We start from the raw sequence: 17,702 nt of genomic DNA on the forward strand, positions 1-17,702 counted from the left end.
CCGCCCGCTCCGGCGGGGCCCCGGAGGGGGGGGAGCCCTAATGGCTTCCAGGCCTCGGCAGCCGCCGACAATGTGCGCGGAGTGGAGCCAAAATCCCCCGAAATCGCCCCAAAAGCTTCCCTGGGCCCCCTGGGGGGGGGGGGTCCGATGGGCTCGGGGCGCTCGGGGGTCCCGGTTTCCCCCTCCGCCGGTGGAACCGGGCCAGCGGGGGGGGCCCCGTTTCGGGGCAGTTTTGCCCCATTTTGGGTCGGGTTTGCCCCGTTTTGGGGCGGTTTTGCCTCATTTTGGGGGCTTCTGCCGTTCCCGCGTTCGTCCGCTCCCGCCGCCCCCAGCCCCAATTTGCCCCGGGGCAGGAGGGGGGTCCCTCCTTCCCCGGGACACCGGGACACCCCTGTGTCCCCTCCCTGCGTCCCCTGGGCTGGCAGGTGACACCGCTGCCTGTCACGACGTGCCCGACTCCTGTCGCGACATGCCATCCCCCCCCCCCCGCTCCATCTGCGGTGACAGCGACGCATCTGGCACGGGGGTCCCCGAACAGCTGGTGGGGACACGGGGGGGACACCGGGGGGCACCGGGGGACACGGGGGGCTCGCGTCTCCTCCGCCGCCCCGTCCCGGCCCCGCTGTCCCCTCCCGGTTTTGTCCCCCGGTGTCCCCCAGCCTGGCAGTGCCACCCCCTGTGCCGTGGGGAGGGGACACCGCTGTGACACCCGCGGGGACATGGGGGGCGCTGGGACACCCCCAGAGCCGCCCCCGTGTCCCCTCCGTGTCCCCAAGGTCCCCTCGGGTGGCGGCTCCGGCAGCGAAGGGGTGACAGCGGCGGTGGCGGCGGTGCCAGCGCTGGCACCGGGTGGTGACAGATGGCGGAGGGACGCGGCCGCAGCCGGAATGACAGATGAGGCTCCGTCGGCAGCGCCGCTGCCATCGCCGCTGTCACTGTCACTGTCACTGTCGGTGCCATCGCCGTGTCATTGTCACCATCGCGGCACTGCCATCGCCGTGTCAGTGCCATCGCCATGTCGGTGCCCGTGTCACCCACACTGTCATGGCATTGTCACCATCGCTGCCATCACCATGTCAGTGCCACCACCGTGTCACTGTCACCACCAGTGTCACCCACACTACCACGGCATTGTCACTGTCACTGCCACCACCGTGTCAGTGCCAGTGTCACCCGCGCCACTCTCATTGTCACTGCCATCGCTGTGTCATTGCCACCACCGTGTCACCCACATCACTGTGGCACTGTCACCACCATGTCACCACCAGTGTCACCCACACTGCCATGATGGCATTGTCACTGTCACTGCCATCACCATGTCAGTGCCATTACCGTGTCAGTGCCAGTGTCACCCGCACCACCGTGGCACTGTCACCACTACTGCCGCCACTGTGTCACCTGCATCGCCCTGGCACTGTCACCACCACTGTGTCGCTGCCAGTGTCACCTGCACCGCCGTGGCCCTGGCACTGTCACCACCCCACGGGGCTGTTCCTGCCCCTGTCGCTGTCCCTGTCACCACCCCTGTCACGACACCGGCGCTGGCACCGGCCCCGCCATTGTCCTGGCACTGCCACTGTCGCCAGCGCTGCCATCGTCCCCCCGTCGCGGTGCCACCTCCGGCAGCGCCACCGCCGCTGTCACCGTCACCCGCGGGGCCCTGCGGGGTCACGGTGACGGGGGACGGGGCCGCGGGGGGTGGCGGCCACTCCGTGTCCCCCCGTGTCCCCCAATGTCCCCCACACGTCCCTTGTGTCCCTCCCCTGTCCCCCCCGGGTCCCCCCGGTGTCCCCCTCACTCCATCCCGCCATGGGCGTGGCCTGTGCCACAGTGGGCGTGTCCGCTCACAGAGTGGGCGGTCCTATCCCTACAGTGGGCGTGTTCTCCACCACAGGGGCGTGTCCCCGAGTGGGCGTGGCCTTCCCCACGTGGGCGTGGCCGGCGCGCGCTTCCCGCGGCAAAAGTGCGGCGGGCGCCAACTTCGGGCAAAACTTTCCCCGCGCGCCGCCGGCACCGGGACCCCCGGGACCCCCCGGCACCCCCCGGCCCCGCGGAGCCCCCGCCATGCCCGGCCGGGGCTGACAGCGCCGCCATGTACTCCCCGTACTGCCTCACCCAGGTACGGCCGCGCCGGGAGTCCGCGACCGGGGGGCGCCGGTAACGGCGGCGGTGCGGGGGGCGGTGAGGGGGGGGGGTTACCGATGCCCTTTGCTGCTCACCGTCATCGGCTGCTGCCGCCCGAAAATGGGGGGTAACGGGTGCGGGGCGACCCCTCCGCGGGCGCCGGTGCCTCCCGGGGCAGCGGGCGCCGAGCTGGGGCCGGTCCCGGGGCTGCCGTCCCGCGCCGGCTGCTCGGTGCGGGGGCTCCCGGTTGTGCCTGGAACGGAGCGGATCCGAGCCCCGGGGCCGCCGGGGACCCCGCGGGAGGCGCGGGGGGCTCGGAGCAGGACCCCGGTGCCACGGGGGGGTTCGCGTGCCCGGTACCGCCGCGACGGGCGGGACCCCGGCCCCGGAGCGCGGTTACGGCACCGGCACCCTCCGAGCGCGGCCGGGAGGCTCCGGGGGAGACTTCGGGGGCCACACTCGGGCGAAACCCCGCGGGGGCACCGAGTCGGGGGCGCCTCGTTCCGGGGGGGCCGCGGCGCGATCGCGGCGGGGTCCGGGGGGGCCGCGGTCCCGATTTTGGGGGGGGGGTCGAGGAGCAGCGGCCGCGTCTCGGAGCGGGCACAACTCGGGAGTCCCCGCTGGGCTCCGCGCCCCCCCCCCCGCTGTCCTGGGACTGCCCGGTGCCCCCCCCGGGGCGTTTTGCGGGGCCTCCCCCGCCGGGCGTTGCTGTTCCCCCCCCCCCGTTGCCCTTTTCTCCCGCTTTTCGGGGCGGTTTTGGCGGCCGGTTGCGTCTGGGCCGGCGGCCAGCGGCGCTTCTCGCAGCTTCGGCGCCCGCCCCGCACACGCGTGTGCACGCGCCAGGGACACGCCAGCGCACACGCGTGTGCCCCGTGTGTGCCCCGTGTGTGCCCCTGCCCGTCCCCGTGACCCCCGCGCCCCCGGACCCGCGCTCGGAACCGGGGCGCTCCCCCCGCGCCGCCCTGCCCGCCCCGGGGCGGCTTTGGGCCGGTGCCACCGGCGGATTCCGGGCCAGCGGCTGCGCCGGGAGCGCCCGGAGCGGGGCTGTGGGACGGGCGGGCACGGGATGGCCTCGGGGCAGCGGCGGGCGGTGTCCTCCCGGTGTCCTCCGGGTGTACCCCGGTGTCCCCCGGTGTCCCCTTGTGTCCTGGCAGCGGCTCCGGCCTCCTTGGGGACACCTCAGGCTGTGGCTGGCGGTGTCCCGCATCACCTCCGTGTCCCCTCTGTGTCCCTCTGCATCCCTGCCATGTCCCTGAGAGTCCCCCCCGTGTCCCCTCCCCGCCGCACGGAGCCACCCCCGGCCCGTCCCCGTCCCTGTCCCCATCCCGGCTGTCACCACCGGGGTGTCCCGGGCAGGTGGGGACACCCCGGCCCTGTCCCGGTGCCATCGGGGGGTGGTGACCGAGTCCGTCAGCGGGGCAGGGCTGGCAGGAGCCGTGGTGGCACAGGTGTGACATACGTGTGTGACAGAGCACAGGTGGGACAGCACACGTATGAAAAGGTGCATCCGTGACATGCGTGTGGCTGAGGACAGGTGTGACAATTGAGCGACAGGGCACAGGTGTGACACACGCATGTGACAAGGCACAGGTGTGATGAGGACAGAGCCGCACACGCGTGTGCCACAGCCCCGTGCACACGTGGCAGCCGCATTGGTGACACGCGTGTGCCACGGGCGCGTGCCAGGCGTGTGGCACAGCCCCGCCGTGTGCCAGCCCCGGTGCCCCCCGAGCCGTGCGTGGCTGATGCAATCGGGGCAGGGGGAGGCACCAAACCCCCCCTGGAGCCACAAACGGGGGGGACACGGAGGGGACACAATATGGGGGGGACACATGGGAGGACACAGAGAGGGACACATGGGGGGGGGACGCGTGGCTTTCTGTGTGACCCCCGGACACGCGTGGCTCCGTGCGTGCCCCCCCGCACCCCCGTGCCGCAGTGCTGGGCTCAGCCCCCTCCCCGTGTCCCCCTCCCCATGTCCCCATCCCTATGTCCTCCCCGTGTCCCCATCCCCGTGTCCCCCTCATGTCCCCATCCCCATATCCCCATCCCCGTGTCCCCCCCTTGTCCTCTCCATGTCCCCCTCCCCGTGTCCCCCTCCCCGTGTCCCCCTCCCCGTGTCCCCCCGCTCGCCGGCGGCATCAATAATGGAGGAGCCTTGGCCGGGCCGGGGGGGCCCTGAATTATTGATGGGCCACAAAAAGCTTTCTTGGACGCCGCAGCACCGCGGGGCCCCCCCGGCCCGGGCTGGCACCGATCCACGGCGGGGGCCGGGCCGCGGGGTCCGCGCCGGGGCGGGAGCGGGGCCGGGGCTGCGGGGAACGCTCGGCACGGCCCGGAACGGCCGCGCTCGCTCCCGCGCTGCCGAACCGCTGCCGAACCGCGCGGTGCCCCCCGGGACCCCCCCCCAGAGCCCGGCCCGGATGCGGGGTCCCGGCTGGGAGCGGGGGAAGCGCGGGGCGGATGCTCCGGTTCCCCTCGAGCCGCCCGCGCTCCCGGGATGCTCCACGTGGCCGCGGGCAGGGCCGGGCGGGCGCTTCCCGTGCGCGCCCCCGAACGGCGGAGCCCCCCCATCCCATCCCATCCCATCCCGAGCGTGCCACGGTGCCCCCGCAGTGCCAGCCCCCCCCCCCCCACGGTGCCAGGGTGCCCCCCGAGCCCCCCGTGCCCCCTTCTGGGCCGCCTGGTTCCCTGCCAGAAGCATCCGGCGCGTTCTGCGCGAGGCCACCTGGATGCCGAGGTCCCCCCCGGGCACCGGGGCCCTCCCGAGCCCCCCCGGGCCCGCGCTCGGGGGTCCAGGACGCCCCCGAGCCGCTGCCCCCCCCCCGGCCGCCCTCCTCCCCCCCTCCGCACACACGGGAGGGTCTTGGCAGCGGCGTCAGGGGCCGCCGGGGGGATTTTTGGCGGCAATTCCGGCTGTTTCGGGCTGTTTTCTCTCGCGGCGAAGCCGAGGGCCGGGGGGAGCTGGCAGCGGCGCGGGAGGGCGGGCGCAGCCGGGGCGGGGGGGGCTGCAGGAGAGGGAAGGGGGGGGCACAGCTCGCTCCGTTTGTGGTGGATTTTTTTTTTTCTTTTTTTCTCATTTTTCCCTTTTTTTTTTTTTTTTTTTTGTCTTTTTTTCCCTCTTTTCTGTTTTTTCTGGGCTTTTCCCTCCCGCTCCGGCGCCGCCCCCCCTGCCGCCGCGCTGGCGCTCTGCCGGGCGCTCGCAGCTGCGGACGCGGCGACGTGGCTTCGCCCGAGACTGCGGCTCAATGCGGGCCCGGCGCAGCCAATGGCAGCCCCGCGGCACCGCGGCACCGGCCCCGGACCCCGCCTCGGCACCGGGACCCCCGCCCTGCCCGGAGCCCCGGCCCGCGTGCCCGCCCCGCGCCCGGGCCTCCGGAACCTTCCGCGCTGGCCGGGGCCGTGCCGGGCGGGGGTCCCGGGTGTTGGGGAGGGGTCCGGGTGTGAGGGCGGGGGCAGCGGGGCCGGGGGCTCTTTGTGTGTGCTGGGTCTGGGGGGGATGGAGGCGCTCAGGGCGCTGACCCCGGACACCTGGGCTGGCCTGGTGACACCGGGCCTGGCCTGGCGGTCACTCTGGTGTCCTGGGGGTCACTCTGGTGTGCCAAAAGGTCACTCAGGTGTCCAGAGGCGTCACTCAGGTGTCAGGGAGGGGCCCCAGGTGTCCCCAAGCCCCTCCTGCACCGAGCAGATGCTGCTGGGCCTGGCCCTGGGGTCCTGTGCGGGCATCCCGGGCCAGGGAGGGTCACCTCCATGCCCAGCCCCCCCAGGAAAACCTCCCCAAAGCTGCGGCTTTGGGTTGAAAACCGCGAGGTTTGGGGCTGGGCTGAGCCGCTGCCCAGGCCGGCTGCCGAAACGCCCAAATTTTGGTTTCTTTCCTTTGCACAGAGGGATTTAATTACCGGGGGGGGGTGCGGAGGGGGAAAAGCGTTGGCTCCGAGTGCCGCGTCCGGGATTTTGGGGGCAGAAACGTCGGGTTTGGGCCGTTCCGCGCTGGGGCCGCCACGGGGCCGGGGCAGGCGGCCAAATCCGGGCCGGGGGCGGCCGGGGGGGAGCGGGACCCCCGGGAACCCCCCCGGCCCCGGGGCCGTCCTCGCCCGACCCTTTTTGCACGAGGGCTTTGCACGAGCACGAGGGGCCGCAGAGGGACCCCCCCCCCCCTCCCTAAACCTCCACGTTCGCCCCGCGCTCGGGGATTTTTGGGGCGAATCCGCGAGGTTTTGGCCAAGCCCCCCCCGGGGGTCTCAGCCCCCCCTCCCCATCCTCCCCTCCCCGTGCTTCCCTCCCCCCCCCGGGGTCCCCCCATTGCACGCGTGGGGCGCGCTCGCCCCCCCCCTTCGTGCCACGCCCCCTTCTGTTAAACCACGCCCACCTGGCCACGCCTCTTCGGCGCTGGCCAATGGGGAGGCCGCTCCCCCCGCGCGCTGCGCTCCCATTGGCCGCGGCCGCTCCGGTCCCGGTGCCAAAAAGGGGCCGCGGTGGCTCCGCGCGCTCCGCGCTCGCGGCGGCGGCGGCTCCGGGACCCTCCGACAGCGACACCCCCAAACCCCCCAAAAACCGGGACCTCGGGACCCCTGCCCGCACACACACCGGCACCGGGAACCGGGCACCGGCACGGAACCCCGCACCGGGATCCCCCCATCGCCGGTAACCGGGACCCCGCGCTGCCAGCCCGGACCCCGGTGCTCCATCCCGCTGGTACCGGGATCCCCGACACCTGAGCGTCCCCCAGCATCGTCCGCACCCCCGGGCCCGCCCCCGCCTCCCGGTAGTCCCCGTTAACCCCTTCCCCCCCGCTCGGTGTGCGCCCCCCGTCCCCGCCTGTCGCCCCCCGGTTCTGCCCCGCCGGGGCCCGACTGGCAGCTGCCGACGGCCGGGATGAGCCGCCGCGATGGTACGGACGGGCCGGGACGGGACGGGAGTTGCGGGGCCGGGCACCGGGACACGCACCGGGGGCACCGGGGACTGCGACAGCGGCCGGGAAGGGGCCGGGCACCGGCGGCACCGGGAGCGGGGAGAAGGGAAGGGCAGCGGAGGCGCTGGCAGGGGAACGGAGGTGGCACCGGGAACTGCTGGGGACAGAGATCGGTGGCACCGGGGACTGCTGGGGACGGAGATCGGTGGCACCGGCGCTAGCTCGGCAGCAGGGACCGGCGCTGGGGATGGGGACCGGGGGCCGAGCCGCGACGGCAGCGGGAGCATCACCGGGAGGCGGACAGTGATGAGCGGGGAGGGACGAGGCTGATGTGACACCGGGAACGGGCTGCCGTGGCACCGGGAACGGGGCTGTGGTGATACCGGGGATGGGGCTGTGCCGGCACCGGGGATGGGGCTGTGCTGGTACTGGGGATGGAGCTGTGCTGGTACCGGGGATGGAGCTATGGTGACACCGGGAACGGAGCTGTGGTGACACCGGGAACGGGGCTGTGGCAGTACCGGGGATGAGCCTGCAATGGCACCGGGAACGGGTCTGTGATGACACCGGGCATGGGACTGTGGCGGTGACACCGGGGACAGGGACGGGACTGGGACGGGCTCAGCCATCCCCGCTCCGGCCACACGGGAGCCCCGCGGCACCGGGAACCGCCTCTTCCCCGGGGCACCGGAACCCGGAGCATCCCCGCGGGGCCGGGACTGCCGGGATCCCCTTGGGACTGCCGGGACTGCCGGGATGCCCCATCTCCGGTGCCCGCGGGATGGGGATGGGGATGGGGACAGGGACGGGGCCGGGCCGGGCGCGGGTGGTGGCCGCCCAGCCCAGCCCGGCCCAGCCCGTGCCTGTTGTGCCCTCCCGTGCAGGATGAGTTCCACCCCTTCATCGAGGCGCTGCTGCCCCACGTCCGGGCCTTCTCGTACACCTGGTTCAACCTCCAGGCCCGCAAGCGCAAGTACTTCAAGAAGCACGAGAAGCGGATGTCCAAGGAGGAGGAGCGCGCCGTCAAGGACGAGCTGCTGGGCGAGAAGCCGGAGGTCAAGCAGAAATGGGCCTCGCGCCTCCTGGCCAAGCTGCGCAAGGACATCCGGCCCGAGTGCCGCGAGGACTTCGTGCTCTCCGTCACCGGCAAGAAGGCGCCGTGCTGCGTGCTCTCCAACCCCGACCAGAAGGGCAAGATCCGCCGCATCGACTGCCTGCGCCAGGCCGACAAGGTGTGGCGGCTGGACCTGGTGATGGTCATCCTGTTCAAGGGCGTCCCGCTGGAGAGCACGGACGGCGAGCGCCTGGCCAAGGCGCCGCAGTGCGCCAGCCCCGGGCTCTGCGTGCAGCCCCACCACATCGGCGTCACCATCAAGGAGCTCGACCTCTACCTGGCCTACTTCGTGCACTCGCCGGGTGAGTGAGGGGGCTGCCGAGCCCCCAGACCCCAATCCTGGCGGTGGGCACGGCGGGCACGGTGCCCGGCCCTGCCCGGAGTCCCCACGGCCCCACCTGGGGCGTCCCTGCCCGGCCTCGCTCGCACAAAGCGGCGCCGAGTGCCAGCGCACGCGCCCGGTGCTGCCTGCCAAGCCCGCGTGCCAGGGTGGGCACCGGCATTGGCACCGGGATGGGTGCTGGGTTTGGCTACGGGATTGGAACCGGGGTGGGCATTGGGTTTGGCACCAGAATGGGCACCGGGATTGGCACCGGGGCTGTGCCGGGCACCGGGATCCGTGCTGCGGGCACCGGGCTGTGCCAGGGCTGTGCCAAGCGCCCGTGCCCGGGGATTTCAGTTTCACACACGGGACTGGGGGTGTCACATTTGTGTGAACAGAGGAATGGGGGTGTCACACGAGTGTGAACACAGGAATGGGGGGGGCTCACACGAGTGTGCAAACGCAGCTGAGGTGGGGGGCACACGCATGTGAACGTGGGGGGAGACCCCAGCCCGGGCGCTCGCCCTCCCTGTCCCTGCGGCCGCAGTTTTGAGGTTGAATCCAAAGGGTTTGGGGAATTCTGGGGCTGGATCCAGGGGGTTTGGGCAGTTTTGGGGCCGGATCCGAGGAAATTGTGCAGTTTTGGGGCCGGATCCAAGGGGTTTAGACAATTTTGGGGTTGGATCTGGGGGGTTTAGGCAATTCAGGGGGTTTGGGTCTCTCCGGTGCCCCCGTCCTTCGCGGGCGCTGAGGGCACTGATGGAGCCGCTCTGGGGGTGCCCATCCCGCCCCCTCCCCAAATCCCCCTCCACGCCCCCACCCCCGACCCCGCACACCCACGGGGGGGTCCCAGCCCCCCCTCTTTGCCCCCCACCCCCCCTGCCCCCCCCCGGCCCAGCTGCCGGGGCTCCAATCCCCCAAACGCGGCTCCCACCCGGCGCCGCCAAAATGGCCCCGGTTGGCACCGTGCCCCCGGTGCGCGGCACGAGGCCCCGCTGGCAGCCCCGGCCCCCCCCCCGCCGGCCCCCCCCGCGGCCCCCCCGCCCCCTCCCCACGCCGGGGGCCCTTTGGCTGCCGCGGCCCGGGGGGGGCTCGGTGCCAACCCCCCCCTTGCGCGTAAGATGGCGGCGCCTGTTGGCACCCGAACCGCTCTGCGGCACCGCGGCCCCGGCACCGGGACCCCCGAGCTGTGAGAGCCCCCCAAAGAGACCCCCCCGGTACCGGGACCCCCCGTGCCAAAGGGTGCCACCCCCCCCCCACAAAACCCCCCCGGCACCGGGACCCCCGAGCCGTGAGACCCCCCCCTCTCAGAACCCCCCCGGTACTGGGACCCTCCCAGAGCCCCCCCCTTCAGCACCGGGACCCCCGAGCCGTGACACCCCCCCCCCCCCCCCCAAGGCCCCCCCGGTACTACGACCCCCGAACCAAGGCGTGTCACCCCCCCCACCCCAGAGTCCCCCCCTGGCTGCCCCTGGCACAGCCCCGGGGGGACACCTGGGGACACATTGGGGTCCCCTCCCCACGGGGAGGGGGATCTGAGGGTCTGCAGAGGGGGGCGGACACGGGGATGGGGTGACGGGGGGGGCTGCGGGCAGCTCGGTCGGGGGGGGTTTGGGGGGGTCCAGGTGCGCTGCGGGCGCTGCCCAGGTGCTGCTCCCCCCCTCCCCCCCTCAGTGAGGGGGACGCAGGTGCGGGGATGGGGGGGGGACACCCCCGGAGGGGGAGGGGGCGCAGCTGCCTAGCAGCACCTGAACCCCCCCCAATCACGGGCAGGGGCTGGGGGGGGCTCTGGGGCTGAGGGGGGGGTGCAGGGACCCCGCCCCAAATGGCTCTGGAGGGGATTTGGGGCTGGGGGAGGACCTGGGGGGTGGGGGGGGGGGTCCGACACGCGCCCGCCACGCGCTCTCCACACCCCCTCAGCAAAGGTCGCGACCCCGCGCGTGCCCCGGTGACCCCTGACCCCCCGGGGATCACACGGTGGGGTCACCACCGGGACAGCGGGGGGGGATGTGGGTGCTGACCCCCGCCCCCCCCCCCCCCCCCGGGAACGGCTCCGAGGGGGCACAAACGGAGCCCCGGTGGGTGGGGGGGGAGAGACCCCCAACAATCCGGGCTGGGGGGGGGGGAGGGGGTCCCACGGGATGGGGGTCCCGGGGGGGTTCCCAGGTGTGGGGGGGACCCGGGGGGGGTGTGTGTGTGTTTTGGGGGGGTACGCAGGCGCGCGGTGCCCCCCCCGCCCGGCACAGACAATGGGCGCTTTGTTGGCGCTGCCCGCTGGCGGGGGGCCAGAGCGCATTCCTGGCCCCCGGCCCGGCCCCACGGCGGCCCCCGAGCCCCCCCGGTTCCCCCGGTTCCCCCCCGGCCCGGCCCCGTGCCAGCCCCGGGCCCCCCCCGGGGCCCCCCCGTGCCAGCCCCCCCCCCAAATCATCGTCATCATCACCACCTGGCCCAGGGGGGTACCGGAATGGGGGGGGGGGGGGACACCCCCAAACCGGGCTCGGGATGGGGGGGGAGAGCGGCCCGGGGGGGCTGCGGGCACCGGCGGCGTCACCTCGAGCGACCCCGCGGGAACAACGGGGCCTTGAGCGGCACCGGGGCCGCCCCTCCCTCACTCCCTCCCTGTCCCGGGGGCATCGCGGGCTCGGGGGGGACGCGCGGGGATGGGGGGGGGGGGTCCGGGGCCATGGCTGACCGCCCCCCCCCCCGGCTGTGTCCCCCCTGCCCAGATTCGGGACAATCGGACAGCGCCAACCCGCAGGGGGACGCGGACATCAAACCACTGCCCAACGGTGCGTGGCACCCGTGTCCCCAAAGTGTCCCCGAGGTGTCCCTGCGGTGTCCCCCCGGTGTCCCCAGAGTCCTTGTAATGTCCCTGAGGTGTCCGCGAGGTGTTCCAGTGTCTCCCCGTGTCCCTGCGGTGTCCCTGCGGTGTCCCCGGTGTCCCCTGTCCCCGCAGTGTCCCTGTCCCCCCCCCTCCCATGTCTTCACTGTCACTGCGGTGTTCCCCCCACCGTGCCCTCGGTGTCCCCTCGGTGTCCCCTCAAAGTGTCCTCAGTGCCCCCTGCAGTGTCCCCAGTTCCCGTCTTCACCCCGCCCTGTGTCCCCCCATGTCCCCACCAGTCCTGTCACCCCCTCTCTGCCCCACTTACCCGGCAGTATCCCCTGTCCCCCATGTCCCCCATGTCCCCCCATGTCCCCCCTGTCCTGTCACCCCCGCTGCCCCCCTGACCCCGCGGTGTCCCCCCCCGTGTCCCCAGGCCACCTGACCTTCCAGGATTGCTTTGTCACCTCGGGGGTCTGGAACGTGACGGAGCTGGTGAGGGTGTCCCAGAGTAAGTGGGGACAGTACGGGGGGGACACCGGGGGGGGTCTGGGGTGAAGGGACACCGGGGGGACATCGGGGGACACCTGGGGGGTCTGGGCAGGGGGGACACTGGGGAACATTGGGGGGACATGGGGGGACACTGAGGACACCGGGGGGGTCCGGGCAGGGGGGACGCGGAGGAGACACCGGGGGGACACCAAGGGGAGGGGACAGAGCCCGGGATGGCACAGGGGGGGTCAGGAGGACACAGGAGCGGGGGGGACACGGGGAGGGGGCTGGAACGGGGGTGTCCCCCCCTGCGTGGGTGGGGGTGTCCCCCGCGTGTCCCCCCATTGTGGGTGTGTCCCCCACGTGTCCCCCGTGTCCCCCCAGCCCCCGTGGCCACGGCGTCGGGCCCCAACTTCTCCCTGGCTGACCTGGAGAGCCCGGGGGGCTACTACAACATCAGCCCCGTGGCACTGGGCCGCCGGCCCCTGGGACCCCCGCCCGCCAGGTACGGACCCCCGGCACCCCCGGGACCCCTCCCCGCCAGGTACGGCACCCCCGGGACCCCCGGGACCCCCCCAGGCCCCTCTCTGGGGGTGCTCCCCCATCCAGCCCCCCCTTTTTGGGGTGTTCCCACCCCCCAGGACCACCCTGGACCCCAGGCCTGTCGTCTGCCTGTTCCCCCTCGCACCCCACAAACCCCTGGGATCCCCAGAACCTGCCCGGGACCCCCCTTTGGGGGTTCAGCCCCAGCCCCCGGGATTTGGGGGCTCTGCTTTGCATCCCACGAGCACCTGGGACCCCCCCTTGGCACCGGGATCCTGTTGGGGGGCGGTGGGACCCCTGGGCTGGCCCGGACGCCTCGTGGGGCGACACCTCTGACCCCGGAGGTGACACTCGCGACCCCGCGGTGACGCCGCTGTCCCCGCAGCGGCCCCAAGCGCCCCAAGGCTCTGGACGAGGCTGACCTGGACGCCCCCGGCGATGACGTTTTCTACCCCGGCCCGGGGCGGTCCCCGGCCCCCGGCAGCAGCCAGGGCCCCTGGGGGGGGGGACGTTGACACCGGTGCGTGACGGTGACACGGGGGGGACATCGGGAGGGGAGGGGGGTAACGGGGAGGGTCTGGGGGCACCGGGGGGACACCAGGGAGGGACCGGGGACATGGGGAAAGACATTGAGAGGGGACACCGGGCGGGGGGGGGGTAACGGGGAGGGCACCGTGGGGACACGGGGAGGGGGACACCGGGGTAGGGGTGGGGATAACGGGGAGGGTCCGGTGGCACCGGAGGCTCTGGGGAGGGGTCTCACGGGGGGGGTACCGGGGTGCAGCTGCCCCCTCCCCGACCCCTCCCCTGTTTTCCCCCCCGTGCCCAGGCCCGGCGGCGCTGAAGAAGTCGGGCAAGCTGGATTTCTGCAGCGCGCTGTCGGGACACGGCGCCGCGCCCCGCATGGCCTTCGGCCACCACCCCCTGCCCGTGCTGGCCGGCGTCCGCCCCGGTGAGAGCCCCAGCACCCCCGGAGCTGCTGCCCGGTGGCTCCCGGTGCCCCCGGGCCGGGCGGGAACCCCGGGAACCGCGGGAACCGCGGGCGGGCCGCGGGGAGGGCGGGCGGGGGTCCGGGACGGGGATGGGGAGGGGTCCTGGTGGTCGCGCTGGCGCTGAGGGTCCCTGCAGGCAGCCCGCGGGCCTCGGCCTCGGCGCTGCACTTCCCGTCGGGGTCCCTCCTGCCCCAGTCGAGCCCCTACTTCGCCCACCCCACCATCCGCTACCACCACGGGCAGGACTCGCTCAAGGACTTCGTGCAGTTCGTCTGCGCCGACGGCGCCGCCCAGGGCCCCCAGGTGCGGCGGGGACGGGCCCGGGGGGCGCGGGGACACCGGGGACACCGGGGACAAACGGGGACACCGGGGGACACCGGGGGACACCGGGAACCCCACCCCCGGAGGGGCAGGGCCGCGCCCCTGGATGCAAATGAGGCTGAGGAGGCGGGGCGTGTATGCAGATGAGGCGCGAGTAGGTGTGCGAGATGCAAATAAGGCGAGAGGGGCGGGGTCTGTCAGCAAATACACCGTAGGGGGCGGTGCCGGTATGGAAATACACCAGAGGGCGGAGCCTGTATGCAAATACACACCAAGGGGCGGTGCTTGTCTGCAAATACACCACAGGGGGCGGGGTCTGTATGCAAACGAGCCCAGGTGGCCTCACCGGCTGCGGAGGGGGGTGACGGGGACGCCCAAACTCCGCCCTGGGGACCCCAAACTCGGGGACCCCCCCTCACCTGGAGCCGCCCTCACCTGGGGGATCCCCCACCTGTGTGACCCCACCTGGGCGCACCCCGAGGGCCGCAGGGCCCCTCCGCGACCCCCGCCCGCCCCTCCCGTGCCAGCCCCTCCCTCTGTCCGTCCCTCACTCCCGCCGGTGCCGCTGCCCCTCCCGGGGGTCCCGATGGTCCCGGCGGTCCCGCCCATGGGTCCCGGCGGTCCCGGGGGTCCCGGGGTCCGTCACCGTGTTCTCGTTGCAGCCGTGCGGGGCGCAGGGCCGGGCCGGGGGGGCTGCGGGGGCCCCCCTGCCCCGACCCCTGCCCCTGCCCCCGCCGGAGCCCAAAGCCCCCAGCGGCCCCCCCGGCGGAGCCCCCCCCGCACCCCGTAAGTGCCCCCGGCACCACCGGGACCCCCCCGGGACCCCCCGGCACCACCCCCGCACCCCACGGCTCCCCCCGCGCCCGCAGCCGGGCCCCGGCCGTGGGGGGCGGGGGGCAGGGGGGCAGGTGGGGGCGCAGGTGAGGGGGCAGGTGGGGGCTCAGACAGGTGAGGGGGGCCCAGGTGGGGGCGCAGCTTGGGGGGGGCAAGCAGCGAGGTCCAGGAGCCCAGGTGTGGGTGCAGGTGTGAAGTACAGGTGCCCAGGTGTGGGTCCAGGTGCCCAGATGTAGGATGCAGGTGCCCAGGTGTAAGTGCAGCAGCGAGGTGCAGGTGCCCAGGTGTGGGTACAGCTGTGGGGTGCAGGGCACTGCCACTTCAGGAGCTCCGGGCTGGTGCCAGCAGGTGCCAGGCGACAGGGTGACCCTGGTGCCAGGTGATACAGTGACCCAGGTGACAGGGTGACCCGGGTGGCAGGAGCAGATGCCAGCAGGTGCCAGCAGCAGGCGACAGATGACACATTGACCCAGGTGCCAGAAGGTGACACAATGACCCAGGTGGCAGGGTGACCTGGGTGCCAGGTGACAGGTACCAGGGTGCCAGCAGGTGCCAGCAGCAGGTGCCAGGTGACACAGTGACCCAGGTGCCAGCAGGTGCCAGCAGCAGGGGACAGGTGACAGGTGACACAGTGCCCCAGCAGGTGACTGCGAGGTGCCCGCCCGGCCCGGCTGCCCGTGCATCCTCACCTGCATCATCGCCATCGCTCACCGGTCACCGGCCCCGGTGCTCATCCCCCCCCCCGCCCCCCCCCCCCCCCCCGGTCATTCCAGCGGCTCCTTCGCCATTTCCGCCCCTTTTTACCCCATTTCCGCGGGGGGGGTAGGGGCGGGGGGGATCCCGGAGCCACCTGAGCCCCCCGGGGGGGAGGGGCGCACCTGAGGCTCCTCCCTGCCCCCCCTCGGGGGTCCCACACAGGTGAGTACCTGGGGGGGGGAGGGGGGGCTCGTACAGGTGTGGGGGGGGCGGGGGGGGCGCCGGGCACACCTGGGGGGGGGTGGGCGGTGCCCGCACCTGTCCGGGGGGGGCGGGGCCGGGCTGAGCCCCCTCTCCCCGCAGCATTCGCAGCGTCAGGCGCCGCCGCTGCCCCCCGCCTTGTCGGCCTCGGACCCCGCGACGGCAACTTTCTGAGCCTGCCCCAGCAGCAGGTACGGCACACCTGGGACACACCTGGGGACGCAGCTGGGACACAGCTGGGACACCTGGGACACACCTGGGACACACCTGGGACACACCTGGGACACATCTGGGGACACCTGGGACACCCCCCTGCACACCTGGGAGCCCCCCCGGGACACCCAGACCCGCCCCTGCACACCTGAGCCCACCCCCCCCACACCTGAACCCCCCCAATCACACCGGGCTGGCACCCCCGGCCACGCCCCCGCGGTGACGTCACTGCGGGGACAAAGGGGGGCGTGGTCAGGCCGCCCCGGCGCGGCCGCCATTGGCCCCCCCTGCTCCGTGGCACGACGCCCGATTGGCTGCCTGCCCTGCGCGCGTGGCCGCTGATTGGCTGCCTGCCCTGAAGCCGCGGCCGCTGATTGGCTGGCGCGGGCGCGCGGGGCGCGGAGCCAATGGGGAGCTGAGCCAGGGCCGGCAGCCAATGGGAGCGCTCGGCGCGCCGAGAGCAGCGGAACCCCATTGGCTGGCACGGCCAGGCGGGAGGGGGCGTGGCCGGAGCTGATTGGCTGGCACCGGCGGGGCCTTGGCAGGTTGCGGGCGCTGCGGCGGCACCGCGCGATCTCATTGGCTGCGCGCGGTGGTGCGGCGGCGGCTCGGCCAATGGCGGGGCGGGGCTCGCGGGGGGGGCGTGGCAAGGCATATGGGTGCTGCCCCCATCCCCCCCCCCACCACCATGTGCCCACCTTGGGGACCCCCGGGACCCCCCTGAGGGGCGGCCACGCCCACTTTTGGGGAGGGCCTGGGGGGCGGGGGAGACCCCAAAACACTGGGGGGGGTCCTGGGGGTTCCATCCTCCCTCTCTTTGGAGACCCCACCCCAATTTTGGGGAGGCCTGGAGGGGTCTCGGGGCTTCATCCACCCCCCTCTCTGGAGACCCCCAACCAATTTTAGGGGTTCCATGCACGGTCAGGAAGGGTTTGCCCCCCCCCCCACCAGCGACCTCCGAGTTTTCAGGGGGGGGCTCATCTCTTTATGGGGGGGGCGGGGACCCCCAAACTTGGGGGATTTTGGGGTCACGACCTCCCCTCCGCAGCCTATGGGGGGGTTTGGGTGCCCTGGGGGGGGTCTGGGGGGGGTTCTGGGTTTGTGCCCCCCTCCCCACTGACCCCCCCATTTCCCACCCCCCCCCTCCAGTCCTGGTTCCTCTGACGCCGCCCCCGGACGAGGAGAAACCGCCCGGAAAAAATGGAGAAAAACGGAAAAAAAAGAAAAAAAAAAAATTCCACAAAAAACCCCCCACAAAAAGCCAACAAAAATCCCACAAAAAAAATCAACAAAAAAAAGACAAAACAAAAAAAAAAGCCGCAGCCCCCCCCCCCCCATTTCCTTACCCACCCCCCAAAAAAACCAACAAAACCAAACCCGGCCCCCCCCCCCCCCCGCCCCCCCCATCCTCGCCGCCGTCCGCCCCCCCCCCCCCATGACGTGGATGAGGGTTCGGCCTCTCTGATGTGTCCCCCCCCCCAAAAAAACCCTCCCCCACCCCTGGACCCCCCCCCCGTCCCCGGCACACACAGGGTCACCCCCGAGGGAATTTGGGGGGGGTGGGGTGGGGGGGCAAAGCAGAGAGTTGGGGGGGGGTGTCGCACCCCCTTTAAACCCCCCCCAAAAAACAGAAAAAAAAAAATTTTAAAAAATCAAAACCCGCCCCCCCCCCCCCGCCGCGCGCGCCCCCCACCCAATCACCAGCACACCCCCCCCCCCCCCCCCCCGCACCGCGCGCGCCCGGGGGGGCCCCCCCCTCGCTGCAGGCCAGCGAGAGGGGGGGGACGTGGGGGAGGGGGGGGCAACACACCCTGACCCCTCCCCCCCCCGCTCCCCCCCAACCTTCGGGGTCCCCCCCCCCAAAAAACCCCAAATCCAACCCAACCCCCCCCTGCCCTTTTTTATCCCCCCCCCCCACGCTCATTTTTTTAATTAAGTGCAATTACCCCCCCGCGCCCCCCCTCCCCGGGGTCAAACTCCCGCGTTTTGGGGTCAAACCCCCCCAGTTTGGGGTCAAACCCCCCCAGTTTGGGTCAACCCCCCCAGTTTGGGTCAAA

The 17,702-nt window shown here is 72.9% G+C and overlaps 1 protein-coding gene across 1 annotated transcript; it reads left to right on the plus strand.

Moving 5' to 3' along the window:
• Positions 1-1,917: 1,917 nt before the first annotated feature.
• NFIX (nuclear factor I X) lies at positions 1,918-16,965 on the plus strand. The gene is given in 11 exon segments (XM_058821467.1): positions 1,918-2,119; positions 7,921-8,452; positions 11,199-11,261; positions 11,730-11,804; positions 12,170-12,290; positions 12,714-12,828; positions 12,830-12,848; positions 13,158-13,280; positions 13,457-13,623; positions 15,535-15,623; positions 16,795-16,965. Coding segments are annotated over 10 exon segments (1,314 nt in total). The 5' UTR covers positions 1,918-2,092; the 3' UTR covers positions 15,607-15,623; positions 16,795-16,965.
• Positions 16,966-17,702: the final 737 nt, after the last annotated feature.

Source organism: Ammospiza caudacuta, chromosome 29 (genome assembly GCF_027887145.1).
Source record: "Ammospiza caudacuta isolate bAmmCau1 chromosome 29, bAmmCau1.pri, whole genome shotgun sequence".
Taxonomy (NCBI): Eukaryota; Metazoa; Chordata; class Aves; order Passeriformes; family Passerellidae; genus Ammospiza; species Ammospiza caudacuta.